The sequence below is a fragment of the Salvelinus alpinus genome, chromosome 33 (genome assembly GCF_045679555.1).
Source record: "Salvelinus alpinus chromosome 33, SLU_Salpinus.1, whole genome shotgun sequence".
NCBI classification, from domain to species: domain Eukaryota; kingdom Metazoa; phylum Chordata; class Actinopteri; order Salmoniformes; family Salmonidae; genus Salvelinus; species Salvelinus alpinus.
The window spans coordinates 24,904,455-24,928,685 of NC_092118.1; the positions used below are offsets into that span (position 1 = coordinate 24,904,455).

The window sequence follows — 24,231 nt, forward strand, 5'->3', positions numbered from 1 at the left end:
CCATTGTTATAACCACGTTCTTAAGTTAACCAAAATAATGATGTTATTATAAAAAATATATATGATTACCATTATTAGTGGCAACTTTACATTCCAGTGAAGTCTGATAATAAGCTCAGCCATCTGGCAGAATCAATGGCTCTTTGCAAAAGTGTACAGTGTTTTTCAGGGAGAAGCCAGCCAGCAACTGCTTGTGACATTTCTAGACAGCCCGGGTGTCGCTACGGGTTTTTCCAATCTCTTTTTTCAAAACACATTAGTTAGCATTTTAATAGCAGAGAAGCATGAGCTATTGGTAGTTTTCAAGTGCGGTGTGAAAGGGGAGAGCTGTAAAATATATTGATGCTGAAACCTTCCTCTATTGATAGGCGCAGGGCGTGAACAATCTTCAGCCTAGAAAGACACTGTGCCACTGCATGGCCAATCTGACACAATTGGCGTGAAACGGGCCAGAAAATACTATTCTCTTCCATTCTGTTCTATCAATCAGGGCTTAAAAACTCACTAGAAAGAACAGCGTGAGGGAGAGTGAAAAGAGCGACAATTAGTAGAACTTTAAGTGAAACCCTCACTGTGCGACGGTTTTCATAGAGGTTTCCCTCCTCGGGTTATCGCTAAAAAGGAACAGATTAGTTTTTTTCTGCACTTAAAATTGGAGCAGTGGGTGCAGATATGAGCTTCTAGCAATGGAATGCCTTCTGTCGACTGCTAGGGGGCTTGTGTGCGCCCCACACTCACTACCTCCCCAAACGTTGACGTGTTTTGTAAGGGGGACCACACAGGTCGTGAGTTTCATTAAATTTATAAACATTTTATTTATCCTGTATGACGAGCAGATTGCCAAAAACTACGTTGCTATAGAAATGAGTCCCACGGACTCCTCAACGACGACCAATCGTTGACCAGGATTGTAAATGGGAGAGGGGGCAAGGAAAACTTTCCTTTCTTTTTCTGGAAAAGGAGGGGTGTTGTGGGGGAAAGATTAACGAAGCGTGAAGCGTAACTGCAAGAGGGGGACAAAGACACATAGCGGGAGAAAATGCGACAGTGAGAAGAGGCAGTTCGAATGAATTCAACCAACATAGTATGGAATACAGAACACGGAAAATATGAACGTTTTATAAAGCCAAGGAAGTTGGACGTATTTTGAAAACAGGAGTCAAAAGAGTTATGCTTTCAAACGAGGGCATGAAATGTGGATAGTAGGTGTCCGAACTTTGGACAGCGCATGTGGTCACTTTTTGTTCCTTTTTTACTGACACGACTGTGACAGTTTTGCGGAGGATATGGGTGTATTGTTTGTAGGGTAGCCGAATCTATGCAAAGGATTTCAACAATTTTACTCATCCGTCCCAGACTGGATTCATTCACCCTCATAAAACGGACTGTTATTCCACAACTGTCAAGCGTGTATTGGAAAGACGGGGACATCTTTAGGTTTGTAGCTAGGCCTACTAAACACATTTATGTTTGGACCATAAACGCCTCATACTAAATGGGTTTATTAGTTACATTACGTTTTAAATTCATCATAGACTTGGCTGTTCCGCACTAACTGGAGGAAAATGTGCGCATCGCCGAACTAGAGCTCTCTCCAGCATGAAAAGTTGGTGCAGCGCTCTGGCGCTCTTCTCATCGGTGCTGTTGGCGCTAGATGCCCAGTTAATATGTTGGCAAGCCCTGCTCCGATGCCATGAGGAGGCAGACTGTGAGCTTGCATACAGCCAGTATCTAGCCGCCTGTGAAGGAAACATCAGAGGCACCAGGAGGCAATGCCCCAGCCACTGTATCAACGCGTTGATAAGACTGAATCACACCCGCAATGGCCCTTACCTCGAAAGGTGTGACTGTGGTCAGGACATGGAGTGTAGGGATGCAAAGCGGGCGATTGAGCCATGCCTCCCCCGGAGGTATCCTGGAGACACGGGGGGGATAGGATGCACAGAGGCCCGTCAACGATGCGAGGAGGACACCGGCTGCCACTCCTCCCTGACAGCCTACTTGTCTTACTGTGGGCAACTCTTCAACGGCAGGAAATGCTCGTCCAGGTGCAAGGCCACAATACAACAGATGCTATTCATCCCAAATGGCATGCTACTAAACCAGTGTGTGTGCGACGGGGTGGAAAGGCCGTTCTGTGAGGTAGTCAAGGAGAACATGAGCAAACTGTGCCAGATTGGAGACCACAGTGTTATTTCAGACCAGGCAGATATGGACGATATGTATGAGGATGAAGATTATGATTCGAAAACAGAGGAGATATGTCCTCCTGACTCAAATTCTAGTTCCCCGCAGTTGTCGAGCTATATGGCCTTATTATGCATCACTCTTGCACGGATATTCTATTGAGAAATGAATGTGGTCTGTTTAATGTGGCCTGTTGTTGTGACAGGGACGGGTCCAATCTAATGAGCACGTGGGTTTGGTGTAATGGAATACTATTTGCTCCTAGTAATCTCCTATGGGCCTAATGGATTTTTCATATTTTGATGTGATGCCTTAATCTGGGACACAATAATGGACAGGACATTCAGACCACCAATTCAATTTGCAAATTAGGCCTAGGATACTCATGGAATATCCTAGGTCGAAACTCTTCTGGAGTGTAAAGATCAATAAAGTGATTGTTTAAGGAGAAGTGAACCAAATTTGACTTCATTGTAACTATACTCCTCATTGGGCATTGCATCCATTACTTCTGGGCTACCTTTTAAACTCTTATGCCTATTTGTTTAGTTTCGTCTCAATGGTCCTTGGAGTGTGGCTTTATTAAGACTTAAGATAAACATTGGACCAGTCCAGTTTCTGTTTTCTTTCCTCTCTGTTTTAGGGGCCTCTGCATTGTTGCAGCCATCACACTTCAAATATTTGTGGGGAACTGCTAGTGAACAGACAAGGGTTTAGAATCAAGTAGGCCTAGTTCAATTAACTGAAGTGCCTCTCCAGCCCCCCATGACACATCCCCCACTCTTGATAGTTTTATTTAAAATGTCCCCCCACTCTCCCCCTTTAGGGACCCCCTTTCATTATTGAAAGCAAGAAGTCACCCTTCTCCTTATACACTGGCCTCTACAAGATGAATGTGGACTTATGATAGACTTATATGGACAAAAGAAGAGGCACTAGTGTTTTTTCTCAGAAAAAAATAAGAAATACCAGTTTATTACTATGAACAGCAGTACACAAGCTACTTGTTAATAGGCCTAGTTTAATTTATTATTCATTTCATATAAAGTGTAATGGGTTCCTTTCCAGGACAGAAACATGCTTGACAGTTAGCCTAGATATTTAGCAAGAAGAGAAAAAGCTAAGAAGTTATTCCATTATTTTTTTATGAAGCTAATCCTTCCCGTGTCTTGTCATTATCTTTACAAGATGTCACTTGAAGTTTTTCTAAACTAATCTTTGTTTTTGTCATGATCGTCAATGTCATTTCTTTTTTATTTCACCTTGTTGGGTAGATGCTGGTCCATAGGGAAATGTAACTGTCATGTTGATGTTAAATTATATATATATATATAAAAGGAATCTATCTTTTACATTTATATGTCATATATTAATGCTGTAAATTAGTGTCCAATTTGTCCATTGTGACTTTACAGTCAATACACAACCTCATGAATAATATGGCAGTAGTTTACATGTACAAAAACAATGTTTTTTGAAACACTTCTGCAGGTAGATTTGTCATCTCAACCAGTGTGGAAAGAAATCATGGATACTTGTTATATATGGAAAATAATTTATGTAATAAAATGATTAAGTGTGAGTCAAAAAGTCCAACTGTTTATTTGACATCCTGTATGTTATTCAAAGTAGGAATGTTTCCCAACCCCCAACTAAATGAATCATCACACCAAAACTATCAGATCTAAACTATAGGCAAATGTAACTGCGCTGGAACTAGAGAAGACTGGAATGTTCAATAAGGGAAAAATTTCATTTTGGATCAGGCTCCAAAGTCACGTGTCGCCTTTGAATGTGGACTTGTGCCATTGCCAAGCAAAGCTAAAGGACCAGCAGACATTGAATCGGTTTGAATGTCTACTGCATTGATCTTTGAAATGATACACTTGCATTTCTGGTAGTCCTGGCAATAGCAACTTTTACATGAAAAGACAAAACAGGACCTCTCACTACTGTCTTCTCATATCATCCACCTTCCCTGGAATTTTTAAAAACATTTTAGAGACACGTATTTAGAACACGGTGATTGCATCTAAATGAATGCCTCCTGTGGCTTCTGAAAAGTAACAGTGTGATTGCTGTGTACCTTTCATTATACCAAGTACCATTGTGTGATACTTTAGGGATCAGGCCCAGTGTAACTGAAACCCAAGCAGGAATGTTAAGTGTCTGACTGCACAATACATCTTATTTGGAAGAGAAGGCCAGGACTCTCTGTGCTCTTTGAGAAATTTCAGGTTTAAGTTACTGCTTCCTTTGACACTGTGTCTAGGAAACAACCAGATAAATTGTACCTAATTACTTGTGTGTAAATGGCACTTTCTGTGTCAGTGTTGAAAGGTCAGTCACGACTCTTGAGAATGCAGGATTGTGCATTTGATCGTTTTGCCTTACAGTGCTTCTCAGTTCTCTTGGTCTTCAATGACCTTTTCAGAGAAATAACAATGGAAATATAGCACATTAATAAATGTATCATTTTTATAACACAGTGAGAATGCAATGGGTGTTTTTGTGTCTACTAATCTCCTAAATCCTGCTAATAACCTTTTGGGTAGGTTAGTAGGTAAATATAAATCCTTGGCACAAATAGCTCATAGTAATAATTCTTTATTTACAGGTCCTTAACAAACTGTATGGAAGTGTTATGTAATCTAAGTTTGAACGAGTCAAGATGTGGAATTTGAAGTCATGACAGGAAATCTGTGTTCAATTCATAGTTCCTTTGACAATAGACTGACCAAGTTGTCCCCTTCCCATCTTCACCCAAATCAAATTTGATTGGTCACATGCACAGAATACAACAGGTGTAGACTTTACAGTGAAATGCTTACTTACGAGCAAGTATTTTGTTTAGAAAATAATGTAATTCTCAACAGACTTTAGATTGTTCAAAAGTGCGTTTCACTGGTGCATTTATAAGCGGAAGGGAGGGAAAGGGATTCTGTATAGTTGAGGTAAGACCCTCCTAACTCAGCCAATCTGTCTAACCATCGCCATGCATCTCAAAGTTGTCCGACTCTAACTCACCCTCACCCCTCCTTCAAATCCCCCACTCAGCTTCTGGGAACAAAATCAAAACAAACAGAAGCAGGGGAGCCTTGGGGTGAGTGGGGGACGGCAGAGGGAGGATTTACAGAGGCTGCAGTGTGCTGGAGCCCATTTTCTAAATTATCTTTATTCAACGTTTCTCTGAAACAAACCCCTGCCTGCCCCCAGGCCTACGAGAGGGGGTGACACAGGGATTTAGGGGAGAGTTTTGTTTCTCATCTGTACAATGTTTTATTCATGATAGCAGTCTACCCACGGTGAATGGTTGATGTGTGTGTGTTTGGGGGTTGGGAAGTTGAGGGGTCTTTAGTTCCTTACGGATTAACCCCCCCCCCCCCCCCCCCCTTATAACTTTAGCTGATGTCAATACAGCTCCACCGTCGTCCCATTAGGAGTACCAACAGAGGCTGATAGAGTGCCAGGAGAGGGGGAAAGGGTACAAGTGCTCATGATGGAGCTGAACTGAAATGGAGGCCAATTAAACCCACAATGCCACAGGGCTGTGGTTGGTTGGTAAGGGGGTCAGAGGAGTAAAAGGCATAGTGGTTGACTATTCAACTTTTTGGCATTCTCTTATAGCGTATACCTCCATCTCTACTGGTGCTCCTGCCAGTCCTCTACACGCCAAGCTACTCTGGACTACATTAGGGCTTCCTCGCCTTACGTTATGGAAATGGGCCAGCTGTGTCCTCAGGAGAGGGAACCAAATGGTGACTACATGGCCACGAGACAGCAGTAGGCCTCCAACAGGCAGTGACAGACTCACCAAGACATCCATGAAACCTTACACTCAGACCACAATATTATTTTACCAAGCTTTACATTTCAACCCGAACTACAAGTACAGTGCCTTCGGAAAAAAGTATTCAGACCACATTACTTTTTCCACATTTTGTTACGTTACAGCCTTATTCTAAAATTGATTCAATCGTTTTTTCCTCATCAATCTACACACAATATCCCATATTGACAAACCAAAAAAAGTTTTTTTGAAATTGTTGCTAATTTATTACAAATAAAAAACGGAAATATCACATTTACATAAGTATTCAGATAATTTACTCAGTACTTTGTTGAAGCACTTATGGCAGTGATTACAGCCTTGAGTCTTGGGTATGAAGCTACAAGCTTGGCACATCTGTGTCGGGGAGTTTCTCCCATTCTTCTCTGCAGATCCTCTCAAGCTCTGTCAGGTTGTATGGAGAGTGTTGCTGCACAGCTATTTTCAGGTCTCTCCAGAAATGTTCGATCAGGTTCAAGTCCGGGCTCTGGCTGGACCACACAAGGACATTCAGAGACTTAAAAAAAAAAATATCTTAAGGGGTGGATCAGCTTAATATTGCGGAAAGAATGTTGCTTCCATCAATGTAATTGTCTGCATCATTTCCAATCCCCCATATATTTTTTGGGTAAATATATATATCCATACACGCATGCATACATATACACATATATACATACACATACCTATATAGACATACATACTTTTTTAAAGAATATACCTTCATTATTATTCCCCGCAAACCCTACCACCGATCCCCCAATTGGAGTAAACTAATAAACACTTCGGCTTTTACCTTCAATTTATACATCTTAAACACATTTTACAGACACAGTCTACTTTACAATAGTTCTCTCTTGTTTGTTCTTAGTCCTTCCTCTATTTCTGATGTCCATCCAGTTTGATTTCTATTTGTAACTGTGCTATTTTACAAAAGTTCCGAACCTATATACATTTTACAGATCCCGTATGTTTTACATTGTTTATCTTGCTATTAGTCCCACCCTTCAGTTCCATTCAACCACTCCCATCTATCTCTCAACATCATCCATTTCAGATTTCTATTTGCCATATATTTTTCAACTGTGCTGTCATGCTTCACAAAATAATTGAACCTTTCTATTCTCATAGCTTCTACAGATTGTAAATAATTATTATATTATTGATTGATTGACTATGGCTTTTCAAATCACCCAGTATTGCTATCTGTAGCGTTAGTTCTAGGCAAATGTTGCAATTCTTCAGCCATTCCTGGACCTGTGACCAAAAACGAGCTACATATGGACAATACCAAAATAAATGATCTAATGACTCTGCCTCCTCACAGCAGAATCTGCAGAGCTGGGAAGATTGCATCCCCCATATATATAACATTCTATTAGTTGCAAGAATTTTGTATAGTAATTTAAATAGAACAATTAGAAGTTTTGAATCCGGCGTTGTTTTGCGTATCAATTCATAAACCATGTGCCATGGAATGGGTACATCAAAAATCTCTTCCAACTATTTAGCAATTTATATGGCACAGCTGTCAGTTTTTTGGTCCTTAAATGAAATTGGTATATGTTTTTATTTATCACACTTTTCTTTAACCATTTATGTTCTTTAATACAGGGCCGACATACAAGTTCCTTACTTTTTTCCCCTTCTACTTGCCTCTTCCATTTTTGTGGTAATGCTGCAATTAATTGGTTGTAAATTTGGGTAGAGCAGACATTTCCATATGTCTGTGTTAGCTGCATGTGTGACATAACTCCACCAGTCCTATTTATGATATCATTCACTAAAATTATACCTATTTTAAAAATTTCTTTTAAAAATACAGTTTTTTTAATCAATTAGTATATTTGAATTTAACCACAATATTTGTTGTATTATTTGTTCTGTCTTTTCAGGTGGATTAAACTGAAATTACAACCAACTTTCTAAGGCTTGTTTAAAAAATAAAGATATTTTGGAGATTATTTCCTTTTCAAACAACCAAAAGTGGGCAGGTGTAATCTGAATAAAGGGAAAAAGGCCCTTCTTGAACATAGGATGAGACATTCCTACCAATTTACTAGAGAACCAGTTTGAATTTAAGTATAATTTTTGTATGACTGATGCCTTTAGTGAGAGGTCTAATGCTTTAATATTTAATCATTTCTGCCCTCCAAATTCATATTCGTTATATAAATAGGCCCTTTTAATTTTATCTGGCTTGCCGTTCCAAATAAAATTGAATATTTTTTGTTCATATGATTTCAAAAGCAAGTCACTAGGTGTAGGCAAAACCATAAGCAAATAGGTAAACTGTGATATGACTAAAGAGTTAATCAGGGTGATTTTTCCACAAATAGACAGGTATTTTCCTTTCCATGGTAGCAAGATCTTATCTATTTTTGCTAACTTTCTATAAAGATTTGTTGGAGTGAGATCATTTCTTTCTTTTGGGATTTGTATACCGAGTATGTCCACATCTCCATCAGACCATTTAATTGGTAAACTACATGGTAATGTAAAATTTTCATTTTTTTGTGATCCAATACGTAATATAGTACACTTAATTTGGTTTTAATCCAGAGAGGATAGCAAAAGTATCTAGATCCTCTATGAGGCCGTGGAGAGACTCTAATTGTGGTTTTAAAAGAAAACATGAATCATCAGCGTACAATGACACCTTAGTTCTTAAGCCACGGATTTCTAATCCCTTAATATTATTGTTTGATCTAATCTTAACAGCTAACATTTCGATGGCAATAATAAATAGATATGCCGATAGTGGACAACCTTGTTTTACTCCTCTAGATAGTTTAAAACTTTCTGAGATGTAGCCATTATTTACTATTTTACACCTAGGGTTACTATACATAACTTTAACCCATTTTATAAGAGATTCCCCAAAATTGAAATATTCTAGGCATTTATATATAAACTCCAGTAGTACTTTATCAAAAGCCTCTTCAAAATCAGCTATGAAAACCGGGCCTGGTGTCCCCAATACTTCATAGTATTGTATTGTTTCCAGTACTTGTCTTATATTATCTCCAATGTATCGTCCATGTAAAAAACCTGTCTGATTAGGATGAATAATATCTGACAATACTTTTTTAAATTCTATGCGCCAAGCATTTTGCTAGGATTTTTGCATCACAACACTGAAGTGTAAGAGGTCTCCAATTTTGTCACGTTCTGACCTTAGTTCCTTTGTTATGTCTTTATTTTAGTTTGGTCAGGGCGTGAGTTGGGGTGGGCATTCTATGTTGTTTTTCTATGTTTTGTTATATTTTCCTTTTCTATGTGTTTGGCCTAGTATGGTTCTCAATCAGAGGCAGGTGTCAGTCTCTGTCTCTGATTGGGAGCCATATTTAGGTAGCCTGTTTGTCATTGTGTGTTGTGGGTGATTATATTTTCTGCGCTGGTTTTTGTTTCACCGTACAGGAGTGTTCGTTTGTCGGTTTATTGTTTTTGTTCCGTGTTCATTTATTCGTATTAAAACAATATGGACACTTACCACGCTGCGCATTGGTCCTCCTCTTCTTCGAATCACAACGAGCGTTACAATTTTTTTAAATGGACTGGATCTTTATATATACCACTTGGGTCCTGTTTCAGTAATAATGATATCAGACCTTCTTGTTGCGTGTCTGATAATCTACCATTTATATAGGAGTGGTTAAAACACGCTAATAATGGTCCTTTGGGTATATAAAAAAAAGTTTTGTATACTTCCACTGGTATGCCATCCAGCCCTGGAGTTTTCCCATCATTAAAGGCCCCAATTGCATCAAGCAGTTCCTCCTCTGTAATTTGGCCTTCACATGAGTCTTTCTGTACAGATGTTAATTTTACATTATTATTAGGGAAAAAATCCATACAATTAGTTTCAGTTAGTGGAGATGGAGGAGCCTGAAATGAAAACATATTCTTAAAGTACTTTACTTCCTCTTTCAAAATATAATTTGGTGAATCATGCGTGACTCCATCATTTGTAACAAGTTTTAATAAAAAAAATTTGGTGGCATTTCTATATTGAAGATTGAAAAAGAATTTGGTGCATTTTCCCCCATATTCCATCCAGTTCGCTTAATTTTTATAATATATTACACTGGATCTTTCTTGAATAAGTTCCTCCATTTCTTTTTGTTTTTCCTCTAACTTATTCTGTGCCTCTATGGTACCGTTTTTATTGCTATCTAACTGTACTGTTAGTCCTTCAATTTCCTTTGTTAATATGGGCTCTTTTTATCTAAATTGCTTTTGTTTTATAGATGAGTACTGAATTGTATGGCCTCTAAAGGCACACTTAAAAGTGTCCCATACAATACGGGGATCTGCTGTACCTATGTTATGTCTGAAAAAGTCAGTCATAAATTCTTCTGTCCTAGTTCTAAACAATTTATCATCTAGTAGGCTTTGATTAAATTTCCAATATCCTCGCCCACGTGGAAATTCTGTAAGAGTAATATATATGCCAATTATGTGATGATCCGACCGCATTCTGTCCCCTATCAACACTTTTTAAACTTTTGGTGCCAGAGAGAATGGTATAAGAAAGTAGTCAAGACGACTAGCTTGATTAAGCCTCCGCCATGTATATCTCACTAGGTCAGGGTATTTAAGTCTCCATATATCCACTAATTCCAATATATCCATGACATTCATAATTTCCTTAAGTGCCTGAGGGTGATAGTTTGTAGTGTGATTTCCTTTCCGGTCCATAGAGGTATTTAAGACCGTATTAAAATCTCCCACCATAATAATAGAGTCTAGTGTTGCTTGTAGAGTTGATAAATTCTTATATATATTTTCAAAGAAGCTTGGATCATCATTATTCGGACCATATAGGTTAATAAGCCATATCTGTTTATTGTCCAATAACATGTTTAAAATAATCCATCTACCTTGAGGATCTGCTTGGACAATTTGCACATTTGGATCAAAATTATTGTTAATTAAAACATCAGCTATATAGACACTCAATCATCATGTTACTTTTTACAGCTATATAGACACTCAATCATCATGTTACTTTTTAATGGTACGTTTACAAACATATTTTGATAAAAATAATTGAAAGTTGTGTCTCATTATGGTAAGTGGTGAAATAAGTATAGCCAGTTACAATTGTAATGGCCCAGCAGATAATAAGAAAAGACTATCAGTATTTACCTGGCTAAAAGAGAAAGAATATAATATCTATTGTTTACAGGAAACCCATTCAACAGTTTTAGATGAAGTTTTGTGGAAAAAGAACTGAGGGGGCAAAATATATTTCTCCCATGGGCAAAGAAATTCAAAAGGGGTGATGGTTTTAATTAACAATAATTTTGATCCAAATGTGCAAATTGTCCAAGCAGATCCTCAAGGTAGATGGATTAAAAAAGTAACATGATGATTGAGTGTCTATATAGTTGTACCATGATATTTGCATTGCTACTAAGTAAACCTCCAATTGGTCCCTACTATTCCACCCGCTAAAAGCCCTCCTCATCCCGAGTTGGGTTGTCATCCCAATGCCCGGCAGACCACCCTCGACCCCCTGTATCCCATAGCCCTGAACCGACTGGGCCCATCCTTTGAAAAGGGCACACGGTGCCATTTACCGAATTGAAGTAGATCAACTGCCAAATGCATTTCCATCGCCCTCACCTCGATTTGTATTATATATAGCTGTGGATCATCCTCTATTGTCCCTAACATCTTTTACTCCTTCGCAACAGTTGTGGGATACACACATACACCCACACAAACTCAACCCTTACCCCCCACACAACCATAAGCTCACATTCTCAACAATTGCACCATCCCAGAGCCCAACTCAAGATAGGTCTTGATTTACAAATGCACTTACAGTTGCAGCTGCATGAGAAGGCCTGCAAGACCGTGCAAAAAATGGGCAGAAATTTAGAGATTTTATTAACCATTGTCACATCCTAGATGATGGAGGTCAAATGTACACCCTTTCCCTGAAACACCCATAATACGGTCACCCGTATTGACCATATTCCCAAGCATCTCCATGCAGTCAGACTTTGTGCCACCAGGGTCACAATAATATACCCCCTCCCCATGGGTTACTGCAGCTAGTGTTGCCAGCACTGCCACTGCCTGGGTTGGGTACCCTTCCCCAGATCTGTGCCTCGACACAATCTTGTCTCGGAGCCCTATGAATTCCTTCGACCTCATGGCTTGGATTTTTATCTGACATGCACTGTCAACTGTGGGACCTTATATAGACAGGTGTGTGCCTTTCCAAATCATGTCCAATCAATTGAATTTACCACAGGTTGACTCCAATCAAGTTGAAGAAACATCTCAAGGATGATCAATGGAAACAGGATGCACCTGAGCTCAATTAAGTCTCATAGCAAAGGGTCTGAATACGTATGTAATTAAGGTGTCTTTTTTTTCTTCATGAGTGTCCAAAAATGTCTAAAAATCAGTTTTCACTGTCATTATGGGGTATTGTGTGTAGATTGCTGAGGATTTTTATTTAATCCATCTTAGAATAAGGCTGTAATGTAACAAAATATGGAAAAAGTCAAGAGGTCTGAATACTTTCCAAAGGCACTCTATTTTAATTTACTCAATCTTGGGCTTTATCTCAAAACACAATGAATACAGGCCATGACAAGACATTACATAGCAATTTTATTTCAATTGAATCAGCCTTTTACGGTAATAAATAATTTATAAAATCATACCCACACAAAATGTTTCAACAAAACAATACACAATTGTCAGTTTTCAATTCGACAGACATTTCTTTGCACTCCCTTTTCAGTTACACCATTCCATTTCCTGATTAAACAGCAGATAGCCTCCTATGATACAGTATATTCACAAATACTGAAAGTTCCCTTGAAAGTAGATTCATGCACACAACTTGTCTCACTGAAATCAAACAGAAAGGAAAAGACCCACAACAGCAGTAACTGTTAACCTGTCACCAAATGTCCAACCTTTTGGCAGGCTACTAAAGCAGGCTGAGTTGTGACGCACGCCTTGAATTCACAGTTGCTACTGTATGCCTTCATCCTGACCGGTGCCAACCCAAAAGTAAATGAAAGTCTACAGAGTAAATAAGGCAGCAGCCGCACCTCTCCAGTTTTCCTCTCATAGTGGTAGAGGCTGCTCCATCAGCAGAGGGAGCGTGGTGAGGCTGTGGTCAGGCCACAGAAAATGGATTTACTTTGTGTGTGTGTGTGTGGGGCGACAGACACCAGAAGAGCTTTCCCAAATATTCATGATACATTTCTTTTTTTTATTTTATTTTTTTTAAATTTTATCCCCTTTTCTCCCCAATTTTTTCGTGGTATCCAATCGCTAGTAATTACTATCTTGTCTCATCGCTACAACTCCCGTACGGGCTCGGGAGAGACGAAGGTCGAAAGTCATGCGTCCTCCGAAGCACAACCCAACCAAGCCGCACTGCTTCTTAACACAGCGCGCCTCCAACCCGGAAGCCAGCCGCACCAATGTGTCGGAGGAAACACCGTGCACCCGCCCCCCTCAGTTAGCGCGCACTGCGCCCGGCCCGCCACAGGAGTCGCTGGAGCGCGATGAGACAAGGATATCCCTACCGGCCAAACCCTCCCTAACCCGGACGACGCTAAGCCAATTGTGCGTCGCCCCACGGACCTCCCGGTCGCGGCCGGCTGCGACAGAGCCTGGGCGCGAACCCAGACTCTGGTGGCGCAGCATAGCACTGCGATGCAGTGCTCTAGACCACTGCGCCACCCGGGAGGCCCATTCATGATACATTTCGATAACTCCCATCAGTTACAGACTACAAACTTGCTATGCTGGGTAGCCATTCTGAGTTCAAGTCGCCATCTATTGTGCAACTACAAGCACTTGAGGCTCATTATTACTCTTATTCATCCTGCAACATAACACAACAACATGATACAGCACTAGTTTATCATGACAGTACAGTATTAGCATACAAGCTGTCCAGCCTTTCCATATGAATGGTTAGGCACGAGGGCTTTGAGGCTGAGCAGTGACTGGAGACTGACAGTCTTCTGTGTTGTGTTGGTGGTGGTGAGGGGGATGCAAGGCTGATAAGCTGCTAGTTGAAGTCCAGGCAGAGTAATAACAGGGTAGATTGTCTCTGACGCCATAGCCTCCATTTCCAGGCTTTCTCATGTTTGTTGGGAAACAACAGCCGTGCGATGATTGAGACTTACGAGTATGGTGATGCGAGACTAATGAGGCCATGGTCTCGGATGCCTGAGGGATTCCTTAGCCTGACCCGTAGAGGTGCAGGAGGTCTGGTGCTCCGCAGGCACGATGGCCCTCTCTCTGGTTCCTACTGCCAGGCTGGCTCACTGCACACAGCATGCTGAGGAGGGCGAGCATCGACAGACAGATGTGTTAGAGACTGCATTATCATCATATAGACATGGCTTACCTCAGTACTGATCTGTGAGTAGATTTCTGTTGAGTAATTAAGATTTCCAATGTATTCAATACACATGGCAATAAAAAGGTATAATGGTTGTATTACGGTCCTGTATTATGGGACAAGCTCAGAGACTGAGGCTGTGTACCAAATGGCACCCTACTCCCACATAACTCACTACTTTTGACTGGGCTGAACTATGTATGGAATAGGGTGGCATTTAGGATACCGATTGAGAGCATTAGGCCTAGACTTTACTGCTTTGTTTGTAGTTAGCGTAGTAGTAGTTTAAGGTCACCAGCCAGACAGTCTTGGGCATTGCTGTGACCCCTCCAGCTGGAGAGCTGCCAACATGACATGGCTGACTGTGGCCACCGGTGTGTTAAAATAACAGCAACGTAACAAGCCATGTTTATGAAACCTGAATCTGTTCCAAATTCATTGAACCCCCTTTGAACATAATTCCTCTGGAATTTCTAACTCGAAACAGGATATTGTCTGGCTCTACTATATATCAACTAACTCCCTCCATCGCAGCTAGTGTGTGTGTTGTCCATGTGTGTGCGTTGTGCATGTGTGTGTGTGTGTTATGCATGTGTGTATGTTGTGACTGGGGGGGTTCTTCTTCTTGGTTAGAGCCAAGTCTCACTTTCACAAGGTGGGTTTTATAAGAGGTCAGAGAGCAGAGCAGCCCAGCGCTGTGCAAGACTGAGCTGAAATCAAAGATCCAGACGCTCCCACGGGGAGGCCAGCATGGTAAGAGAGCGGCTTGTGTTTAACTAGTGGTAAAACCTCCACTGAAGGGAAATTTCATTACAGCTTCAGGTGGCCATTTTTCACTTAACCCCTGGTATATCCCACTGACCAGTCTACATAGCTGCAAGCCCCTCTGCTGGGACATTCTGTGACGCACACCCCTACACCAGCACGTACACAATATCTAAGGGGAAATGTGAATACTATGCTACCCTCACAGGGATACTCACAACTTCTCACAGATTCTGATAGAGGCTCTCTATCCATTGACACGTCTTTTTGGTTCTCCAGCATCTGAAAGACACACAAAAGATGATACGACTCAAAATCATGGACCAAAATGTTTGCTTGGGATTAAACACACTGAGATATAAATACAAACCTACAGGGTTTATATCTACTAAAGTCAAGTCATCGCTATTCCTACCTTGATCTGTTCTTTGAGGTATTCAGCTCGGGTCATTAGGCTCTTGATCTGCAAAGTGAGAGGTGGTGTTTAGTATGTAATCCATCTCCAGTCATCCACATTCTCCTTTCTATAACGTCTGGTGATGGTGATGATGAGGGTAGACCAAGGTGGATGGCTTCCTATAATGACCCTTTAAAAGACAGATCTGTTGTGGTAGAATAATCATCCTGACTGAGACAGAGGCGGCTGCATCCACCCAGACTCCCAACATTTTATATCATATTAACCTCAGCACCAAGGCTGTAATACTATAAAATCACACCCAAAGTAAGATTACAGCTGTAATATAAATGTATTAACCTTCCAACTATTTCAAGGCTGGTGTTCTTACAGTTGAAGTTGGAAGTTTACATACACCTTAGCCAAATACATTTAAACTCAGTTTCTCACAATTCCTTACATTCAATCCTAGTAAGAATTCCCTGTCTTAGGTCAGTTAGGATCACCACTTTATTTTAAGAATGTGAAATGTCAGAATAATAGCAGAGAGAATGATTTATTTCAGCTTTTATTTCTTTCATCAGGTTTACATTGCCTTTAAATTGTTTAACTTGGGTCAAACGTTTCGGGTAGCCTTCCACAAGCTTACCACAATAAGTTGGGTGAATTTGGCCCATTCCTCCCGACAGAGCAGGTGTAACTGAGTCAGGTTTGTAGACCTCCTTGCTCGCACACGCTTTTTCAGTTCTGCCCACACATTTTCTATAGGATTGAGGTCAGGGCTTTGTGATGGCCACTCCAATACCTTGACTTTGTGGTCCTTAAGCCATTTTTCCACAACTTTGGAAGTATGCTTGGGGTCATTGTCCATTTGCGACCAAGCTTTAACTTCCTGACTGATGTCTTGAGATGTTGCTTCAATATATCCACATCATTTTCCTGCCTCATGATGCCATCTATTTTGTGAAGTGCACCAGTCCCTTCTGCAGCAGGGCACCCCCACAACATGATGCTGCCACCCCCGTGCTTCACGGTTGGGATGGTGTTCTTCAGCTTGCAAGCATCCCCCTTTCTCCTCCAAACATGACGATGGTCATTATGGCCATACAGTTCTATTTCTGTTTCATCAGACCAGAGAACATTTCCCTAAAAAGTACAATCTTTGTCCCCATGTGCAGTTGCAAACCATAGTCTGGCTTTTTTATGACGGTTTTGGAGCAATGGGTTCTTCCTTGCTGAGTGGACTTTCAGGTTATGTTGATAAAGGACTCATTTTACTGTGGATATAGATACTTTTGGGCTTGTTTCCTCCAGCATCTTCACAAGGTCCTTTGCTGTTGTTCTGGGATTTATTTGAACTTTCGCACCAAAGTACGTTCATCTCTAGGAGACAGAAAGCACCTCCTTCCTGAGCGGTATGACGGCTACATGGTGTTTATAATGGCGTACTATTGTTTGTACAGATGAACGTGGTACCTTCAGGCGTTTGGAAATTGCTCCCAAGGATGAACCAGACTTGTGGAGGTCTACAATTTTTTTTCTGAAGTCTTGGCTGATTTATTTTGATTTTCCCATGATGTCAAGCAAAGAGGCACTGAGTTTGAAGGTAGGCCTTGAAATACATCCACAGGTACACCTCCAATTGACTCAAATGATGTCAATTAGCCTATCAGAAGCTTCTAAATCCATTACATAATTTCCTGGAATTTTCCAAGCTCTTTAAAGGCACAGTCAACTTAGTGTATGTAAACTTCTGACCCACTGGAATTGTGATACAGTGAATTATAAGTGAAATAATCTGTCTGTAAACAATTGTTGGAAAAATAACTTGCGTCATGCACAAAGTAGATGTCCTAACCGACTTGCCAAAACGATAGTTTGTTAACAAGAAATTTGTGGAGTGGTTGAAAAACGAGTTTTAATGACTACAACCTAAGTGTATGTAAACTTCCGACTTCAACTGTATATGATAAGCCCAGGCATATTGAACTGGGAATTACAGCCCTGAGTTAAGAAAGGCTGAACTGTGCTCTAGAGATGAACCAGCACACATGGAGACCATTCCTAGCTGCAGTCGGGGCTCTTTGCGTTCTCACACACATGCTTTCGATCTGCAGTCCTCACCAGCGTTCGATTATTATAGCCGCATCTGAATTTACTTAAGCCAAGCGCCCATAAAACTTCAAATAGGGAGGTCTATGAGCCCAGGTTTAAATCTCTCTCCCTCTGGGGTTTGTTGTTGAAACATTGTTGTGTGTTGTTGACCTGGTTGCTTGCAAAACATGAAAGAATAACTTTCCTTTACCACTGAATATTAATACAGTCAAACTAATTGAAGTAACTGTTGTAAGAGAATCCCTGCTGCAGTGTGTGCAAACCTGGTCAAGAACTACAGGAAACGTATGATCTCTGTAATTGCAAACAAAGGTTTCTCTACCAAATATTAAGTTCTGCTTTTCTGATGTATCAAATACTTATGTCATGCAATAAAATGCAAATGAATTACTTAAAAATCATACAATGTGATTTTCTGGACTTTTGTTTTAGATTCCGTCTCTCACAGTTGAAGTGTACCTATGATAAAAATTACAGACCTCTACATGCCTTGTAAGTAGGAAAACCTGCAAAATCGGCAGTGTATCAAATACTTGTTCTCCCCACTGTATATGTACACCAAACTGCAGTGTCACTGATCTATTACGTTCGTAGCTTTTATTCAGGGAAACATTCAGGTGACTACCAGAGAATGCTCCTGGGTGTTGCGTCCCAGATATAGCTGTGCTTGTTTGGTCTCAGAGACCTGTTTGTTTGTATGTCTTCAGGTGCTCTGTGCTGTTACTCCTCACCCCCTTACCTCACATTCTCACCTAAACCCTCTCATCCACCTCACCCCCAGTAACTCACCTCACATTCTCACCTCAACCCTCTCATCCAACTCACCCCCAGTAACTCACCTAAACCCTCTCATCCACCTCACCCCCAGTAACTCACCTCACATTCTCACCTAAACCCTCTCATCCACCTCACCCCCAGTAACTCACCTCACCATGGAGCAGCTCTCTCCGGCGCCCCTGGGCTTCAGCTGGAAGACAGACATAGAGGGGGACAATCACCATGTTTGCACAAGAGTGGGTAATTTGCCGAGCCAGTTTGGTTGCGATAGCCCACTGAGGCTCAGGGGGAACCCTTGAAACTGAAGCAGCCTTTCTTCAATTAGCCTGCCTGAGGAGGAGAGGGGACCAGTTCTTCAGCAGCAAGGCATTCTGGGAAGGGAACGTAATCAACCATAGGCTATAGCGACACAAAAGGGACAATGTTTTCTCCCACAATCCCCTTGGTCTCGCTGACGTGCCACGGTCCCGTTCCCCCTGATCCATCATGATGATTTAACGACTCAAGCCGTCTCTTCTCTATTAAGACAGACAATAGTTTTTATTTGTTTCCAGTGTGTAATAACATTGAGAAATTAACTGTTGGGCTCTCAATGGAAACCAGATGGCAGCGAGCGGCTCTATACCACACACAGGGCGCTGGCACCAGGTCTCATACAAAGCTCAAAGCTACATCTGGCTCCAGCATCATCCCCATCCCGCCCGCCTGCCTCACCTCCCTCTGCCATTAGAACCATCTCCCAGATGAGGTCATGTGGAGTCAGGGCTAATAGAGACCAGGCCAAAGCCTAGAGGAGTCTAGTCCACATACAGACACTGAGCCAGAGCAGAGGCAGCCAGAGCGCCGAGGAGAGGAGACCATTATGGGCCACCACTGCCACCGTCTCTCTTTAATAACAATAACAGCCAGCCAAAGCTGAGGGCTGGAGACACAGCAGGCACTCAGGGCAGGCTCTGCTGCGGTCTCTGATGTAATAGCCTCTTAATTCTGGAGATTGAATTCCGGTGCTACTCCCGGACTCCCCGCAGGGTTGTAAAATCACACCTGTGTTTATTAGAGTCCATGCAGCAGACGCTGTATGTGGCATAGATGACTGACTCATTGTTTTCCCCATCTAAAGGACTAATATAGTCTATGTGGGATTTTCAGTGAGCAGACCTTACCTGCCAGGGCTAGCAGTAGTTCTCCCAGACTCTGCTGGTACAGAGCCAGTGTATCATGGTCCTCTATCCCATTCTCCTCCTGGAATGGAATACAAGTGTGTTATGAAAAGGGAAGATGTCCCACTATGGTATAGTAGTCCACTCTCAAGAAAGCCCCCAGATCCCATAGCTACAGCCTTCACTATAGCAGCAGCCTTCAATCCATCCTGCTGTAGACAGCATCTACAAGCCACTACCACCCTCCCAGCTCTCTCACTCCTCTCAGGCAGTCTCCCCAGAGCTCCATCATCATGCCCTGCCCTGCTCATGGTACCCAGTCCCCTCAGCTTACCATGGCGATGGCTGTAGATGCCAGCTCCAGAGCAGCCAGCACCCGTGGTTGGTCACGGGACATCTCTGAGAGGGGGACAGACAGAGAGTAAGGGTTGGACCGGAGGCCTTCTCAGAACATCTCCTCTAGGTACTTATCAATACCCAGTTACACTTGATAACGTGCTCCTTCTGAGTCTTATGAATGTGTTATCAAGTCCTTACGAAGGTTCCCTTCAAATAAAGTAGGGTTTAAATTAGGTCCTCTATACAAGGGTCATGAAATATGGTATCCATGATGTACAACGGGTAAAATTAGCTGTATTACCTCTCAGGATGTCTCTGGTGGACTTGAACTGCTCAAAGCAGAGGCTGTTGTCTGCAGACACCAGAGCTTTCAGCCCCTCTGCCCTGGACACGTACTGACTAACCTGCAGTAGGGGTTTATATTGCTGTCATTCACTTCATTCTATGATGTCATCCATAGCATGTGTTTTTCATCCATGCCATATGTTATTCATTTTATTCAAATAATTTCAGTCCAGCCTTTGGGGTATGAAAATACAATAGACCAAATATACTTTGTGTACTCTGTACCTTTTTCCTGAGGGCATCTTTACGCAGTCTGTCTGTTTCATCTGGAAAGGGGAGAGAAGATACATTTCTTAGACAGTTACCAATAGTGTTCTGATAATGTCATCTCCAGTTCTGTGAGCTTGTATCACTTTTCAGTTGATGTTGGACTGTGGTACAGAATTAGACATTATATAGATGAGAGACCTGAGAGAAGTTGTTACTGTGGCAGATAGGGGCTGTGCATGTTGCTCTTACAGTGAATGGCAGGGACAAAGTGCTCCAGTGCGCTGCAGTACAGAGACAGGGCAGCTGATCTATCACCCTCCTGGTCCTTCTGAACAGCTTTCAGGACCAGATCCTTCTGCAAGAGGAGACAGACAGCGAGTCACACCAACACATCTAACTCTCTCTCACACACCTGCATGCACCCGCACACACACACCGCTTTCCCCAGGCTCTCTTCGTTGGGCATGTGCTTGAGGTCCACCCAGGGGTGGGAGAATAACTGAGTGAAGGTGAGGCGGGTGTCAGGGTCCCTGTCCAGCAGCCGCAGCAGTAAGTCCCTGCAGTTCCTGGACACTCTGGCCCCTGCAGGCAGCTGAGACACACAACACAACCAGAGGACCACAATGATTTTATAAGAAGTTGCAAAACATACATGGTGTTATCCTTGATGATTTTAAATGCAGCGTATCCACTTGTGGCTGGAGTTCTATTTTTTAAATTGTCTAATAAATTATTTCTATCTTCCAACTAATTACACTCTGTCCTGACCACTGGATTGAGGAGGAGACTGTAGAACCCACTCTGGCACAGGAGTGTCCCTTCCAATAAGAAAGCACTGCGAGATAAGGTTTATTGAGCAAGTGTGCCACCCTGCGGTGGCAAATATACTCACAGGGGAAAGAATGATTCTTCTAACAGCAGTCACAGAATGAACAATCATTGCTACCACACGTAGATGCAACAGAGCTTACCTCGATGGGCTTGTCACTGCGGATCTTCTCCTCCAGTTCAGCATAGGATCTGGAGGCAAATGGTGCTCGGCCAAATAGTGTCTCTACATACAGAAGTAAGAACAACAAATAAATGATAAGAGTAAGTGAGAAAGCAATATAAACTTAAACCATCTTTGGCATTCAAAGCGGTAACGTTGAAGTTTGATGTCACTGAAATGTCTGGTTTGTGCTTAAGAAAGCATAGAGTGTTCTTGAGGGGATACTGTTCTATTTAATTGCACGAAGAGATGAGATAGTTATCCATTTAAATCTGTGCTCTTACCATACAGGATGACTCCCACAGACCAGAGGTCGACCCTTGAGTCATACTGCCGTCGACACACCATCTCAGGGGCCATGTAGAGAGGAGAGCCCCTCAGAGCACTCTGCTCATCCCACGGAGACATGTAACTCGCAAAGCCAAAATCTGACAACAGCATAGGGCAAAAATGTTTCAGTGCAAAGTGCACTAGACTAGTCTCCGTCAAGACTGTGATACACCTGGTAATATTTGGAGCAGCATTACAAAATCCTCTAAGCATAATTTAGTGGTGCAACTGTTGCATTCCATCATTTTAAATGTCACAACTGAAAAGTGCAGAGACGGTGCCACCAACAACCTCTGGCATATTGCCACTGCTATGATTTCGCAGCTATGATTCATAACACAGTCCCATGGTGATGAAATGCAAGAGATTAATAAAGATAGAAATGTGACCATAAGGAATACTGTATGTAAGTGTGATTGTGGCACTTGCCAGTGTGCTGTACCTGCTAGTTTAAGGACAGAACCACTGAGCAGAATGTTCTGGGGTTTCAGGTCCAGATGGGAGATGTTATGATTATGGAGAAACTGAAGAGCGCAGGCTGTTTTCAGACATGTAGCAAGAGAAGAGAGAGTAAGAGAGAGAGTGCCTTATTGGTGTTGGTCCCACCATTTTTTGTTATTTGTATACTTTGACAATGTAAGTAATTTAACTTGCCATGTCAATAAAGTCTACTGAATTTAATTGATTTAATTGGGAGAGAGAGAAAGAGAGTGGTAGAGAGAGAGAGAACTGCTCAACATCATTAAATAGTGCTCTAAATAATGTAGGTTACTTATACCCAACGCACCACTGACTCTGGTGTGACTCACCTATCTGCTGCAGGAAGAGCCGAGCCACCCTCTCAGGTAGCAAGCGCCTACTGTGGATGAAACGGGACAGGTCCCCACCAGAACACCACTCCAGGATCAGATAGATGTTCTCACTGTCCCACTGACCAATGGCAGAGAACAGGATCAGACTCAATTCACTCAGACAAGGATATGAAATGTAGCCTGCTGAGTCCCAGATCAGTTTGTGCTGTCTTGTCTGACAAGCAATGTGGGAGTCAGGTTAGCCTGTATGAAATGTACTTATATGAGTGGGGATGGGCTGATTAAATATTAAACTGATTGTAAACCTGGAAGTCCTTCAGCTGAACAATGTGAGGGTGGCGAACAGTTTTCAGGATCTCTATCTCAGTCAGCAGGTTCTCCATAGACACCTTGTTCAGACTCTTCTTCCCAACCACCTTCACTGCCACCACCTCCCGGTTGTCCCCCTGTACACACAGATCCAGAAGACTGAACAATGCTCTAGTCTGGGACATGACATCAGTTTGGAAGCCAGGCTACAGGGCCAGTTTCAAAACTCTCATTTCTATTAAGGAAGTTGCTACTATTTACTTGTATTGTTTATGCAAGTAGTTGTGCTTATAGGCTAGCTAGTAGCTAGCTAACTCGGTCTGCAACGAATGGCGTACCTTTCTGTAGGCTTTGTAAACTGTCGCATAGGTGCCACTGCCCAGCCTCTCAGTGAGAATGAAATCAGCCAGTTTCGGTGGGGTGAAGCTCGAAGCCATGATGATGATGTTCACAGTTGCATCAAAGTTGCTGTGGACCCCTTCACTGCTGCAAAGTGCACTAGAACATATATAGAGGAAGTTAGTCTCTTTCATTCAAATTTAGCTACAAAATAAATGCTTAACGTTACATCTGACCAGACTGAAGTGAAACAGGAACGTCTACAATAATGGCTGTTGCAGTTAGGTGCTAGCTAGTACAGTACTACATAGGATATATATTGAGCTGACTTATATTATTATTATTTTTAAACTCATCCCATCTTCTATACTTCTCAGAAATGTGTATATTTAGACAAATATTTACCGTCATTCATGTATAAATACTGCCGAATATGCAGAATGATTCTTCTTCTTCAAAGTTGTATTGACAGACTACACCTATTGGTGTATTGCCGCCACCTACTGTTCAGGGTATTGAAACCAAAAATATTTCAATTTCAGGAAAGGGGCCGACATAAAACAAAAATCTAACAACCGTCCCACTCCTTCAGTTACATTCAAATCACATCCATACACACACTCAGGTGCCTGTGAGTTGCAGAATGATTGTTTACATTGCTAGCTAGCTCCACTGTGAACGTGCTGTCGTCGTCAGCTGATCAAAACACGTCGATGCTCCAAACCATGGCACATTTTTCTACTGCCCTCTGCCGGTTTTATATGTAATACTCGGCCTTATCTGTAAAGGCAATCCAGAGAAGACAATCTCACATTTATTGAAATAGTAATCAGTCCTTGCTACAGTAAAACTCTTGCTATGTATGTGGCTTTTACAATAGCAGCATCAAGCTGACATGAACTGATTGTTAAAATGTGAAAGTTACAACACAAAA

General features: G+C 41.7%; 2 protein-coding genes across 5 annotated transcripts; one reads left to right on the forward strand and one right to left on the reverse strand.

The window, feature by feature from the left end:
• Window positions 1-715: 715 nt before the first annotated feature.
• Window positions 716-3,769, forward strand: LOC139563051 (growth arrest-specific protein 1-like). The gene has a single exon (XM_071381309.1). It carries the CDS (start codon window positions 1,600-1,602, stop codon window positions 2,347-2,349), a length of 750 nt encoding a protein of 249 aa, XP_071237410.1. The 5' UTR covers window positions 716-1,599; the 3' UTR covers window positions 2,350-3,769.
• An 8,859-nt stretch (window positions 3,770-12,628) lies between these two features.
• On the reverse strand, window positions 12,629-24,058 carry LOC139563253 (serine/threonine-protein kinase ULK3-like). 4 transcript variants are annotated; one of them, XM_071381735.1, is made up of 18 exons: window positions 23,953-24,058; window positions 23,703-23,800; window positions 23,297-23,456; window positions 22,955-23,095; window positions 22,647-22,767; window positions 22,280-22,375; window positions 21,792-21,935; window positions 21,488-21,570; window positions 20,953-21,108; window positions 20,766-20,871; window positions 20,532-20,572; window positions 20,263-20,365; window positions 19,957-20,021; window positions 19,626-19,704; window positions 18,612-18,652; window positions 15,589-15,636; window positions 15,392-15,455; window positions 12,629-14,345 (listed from the first exon to the last, which is right to left on the reverse strand). In XM_071381735.1, exons 3-18 carry the CDS (start codon window positions 23,393-23,395, stop codon window positions 14,329-14,331), a joined length of 1,404 nt encoding a protein of 467 aa, XP_071237836.1. In that variant the 5' UTR covers window positions 23,396-23,456; window positions 23,703-23,800; window positions 23,953-24,058; the 3' UTR covers window positions 12,629-14,328. The 4 variants fall into 4 exon arrangements, with proteins under 4 accessions (XP_071237836.1, XP_071237837.1, XP_071237839.1 ...); XM_071381736.1 differs by lacking the exon at window positions 22,280-22,375 and having other exon boundaries at window positions 23,703-24,028; XM_071381738.1 differs by lacking the exon at window positions 20,953-21,108 and having other exon boundaries at window positions 23,703-24,025.
• Between the last annotated feature and the right edge of the window lie 173 nt (window positions 24,059-24,231).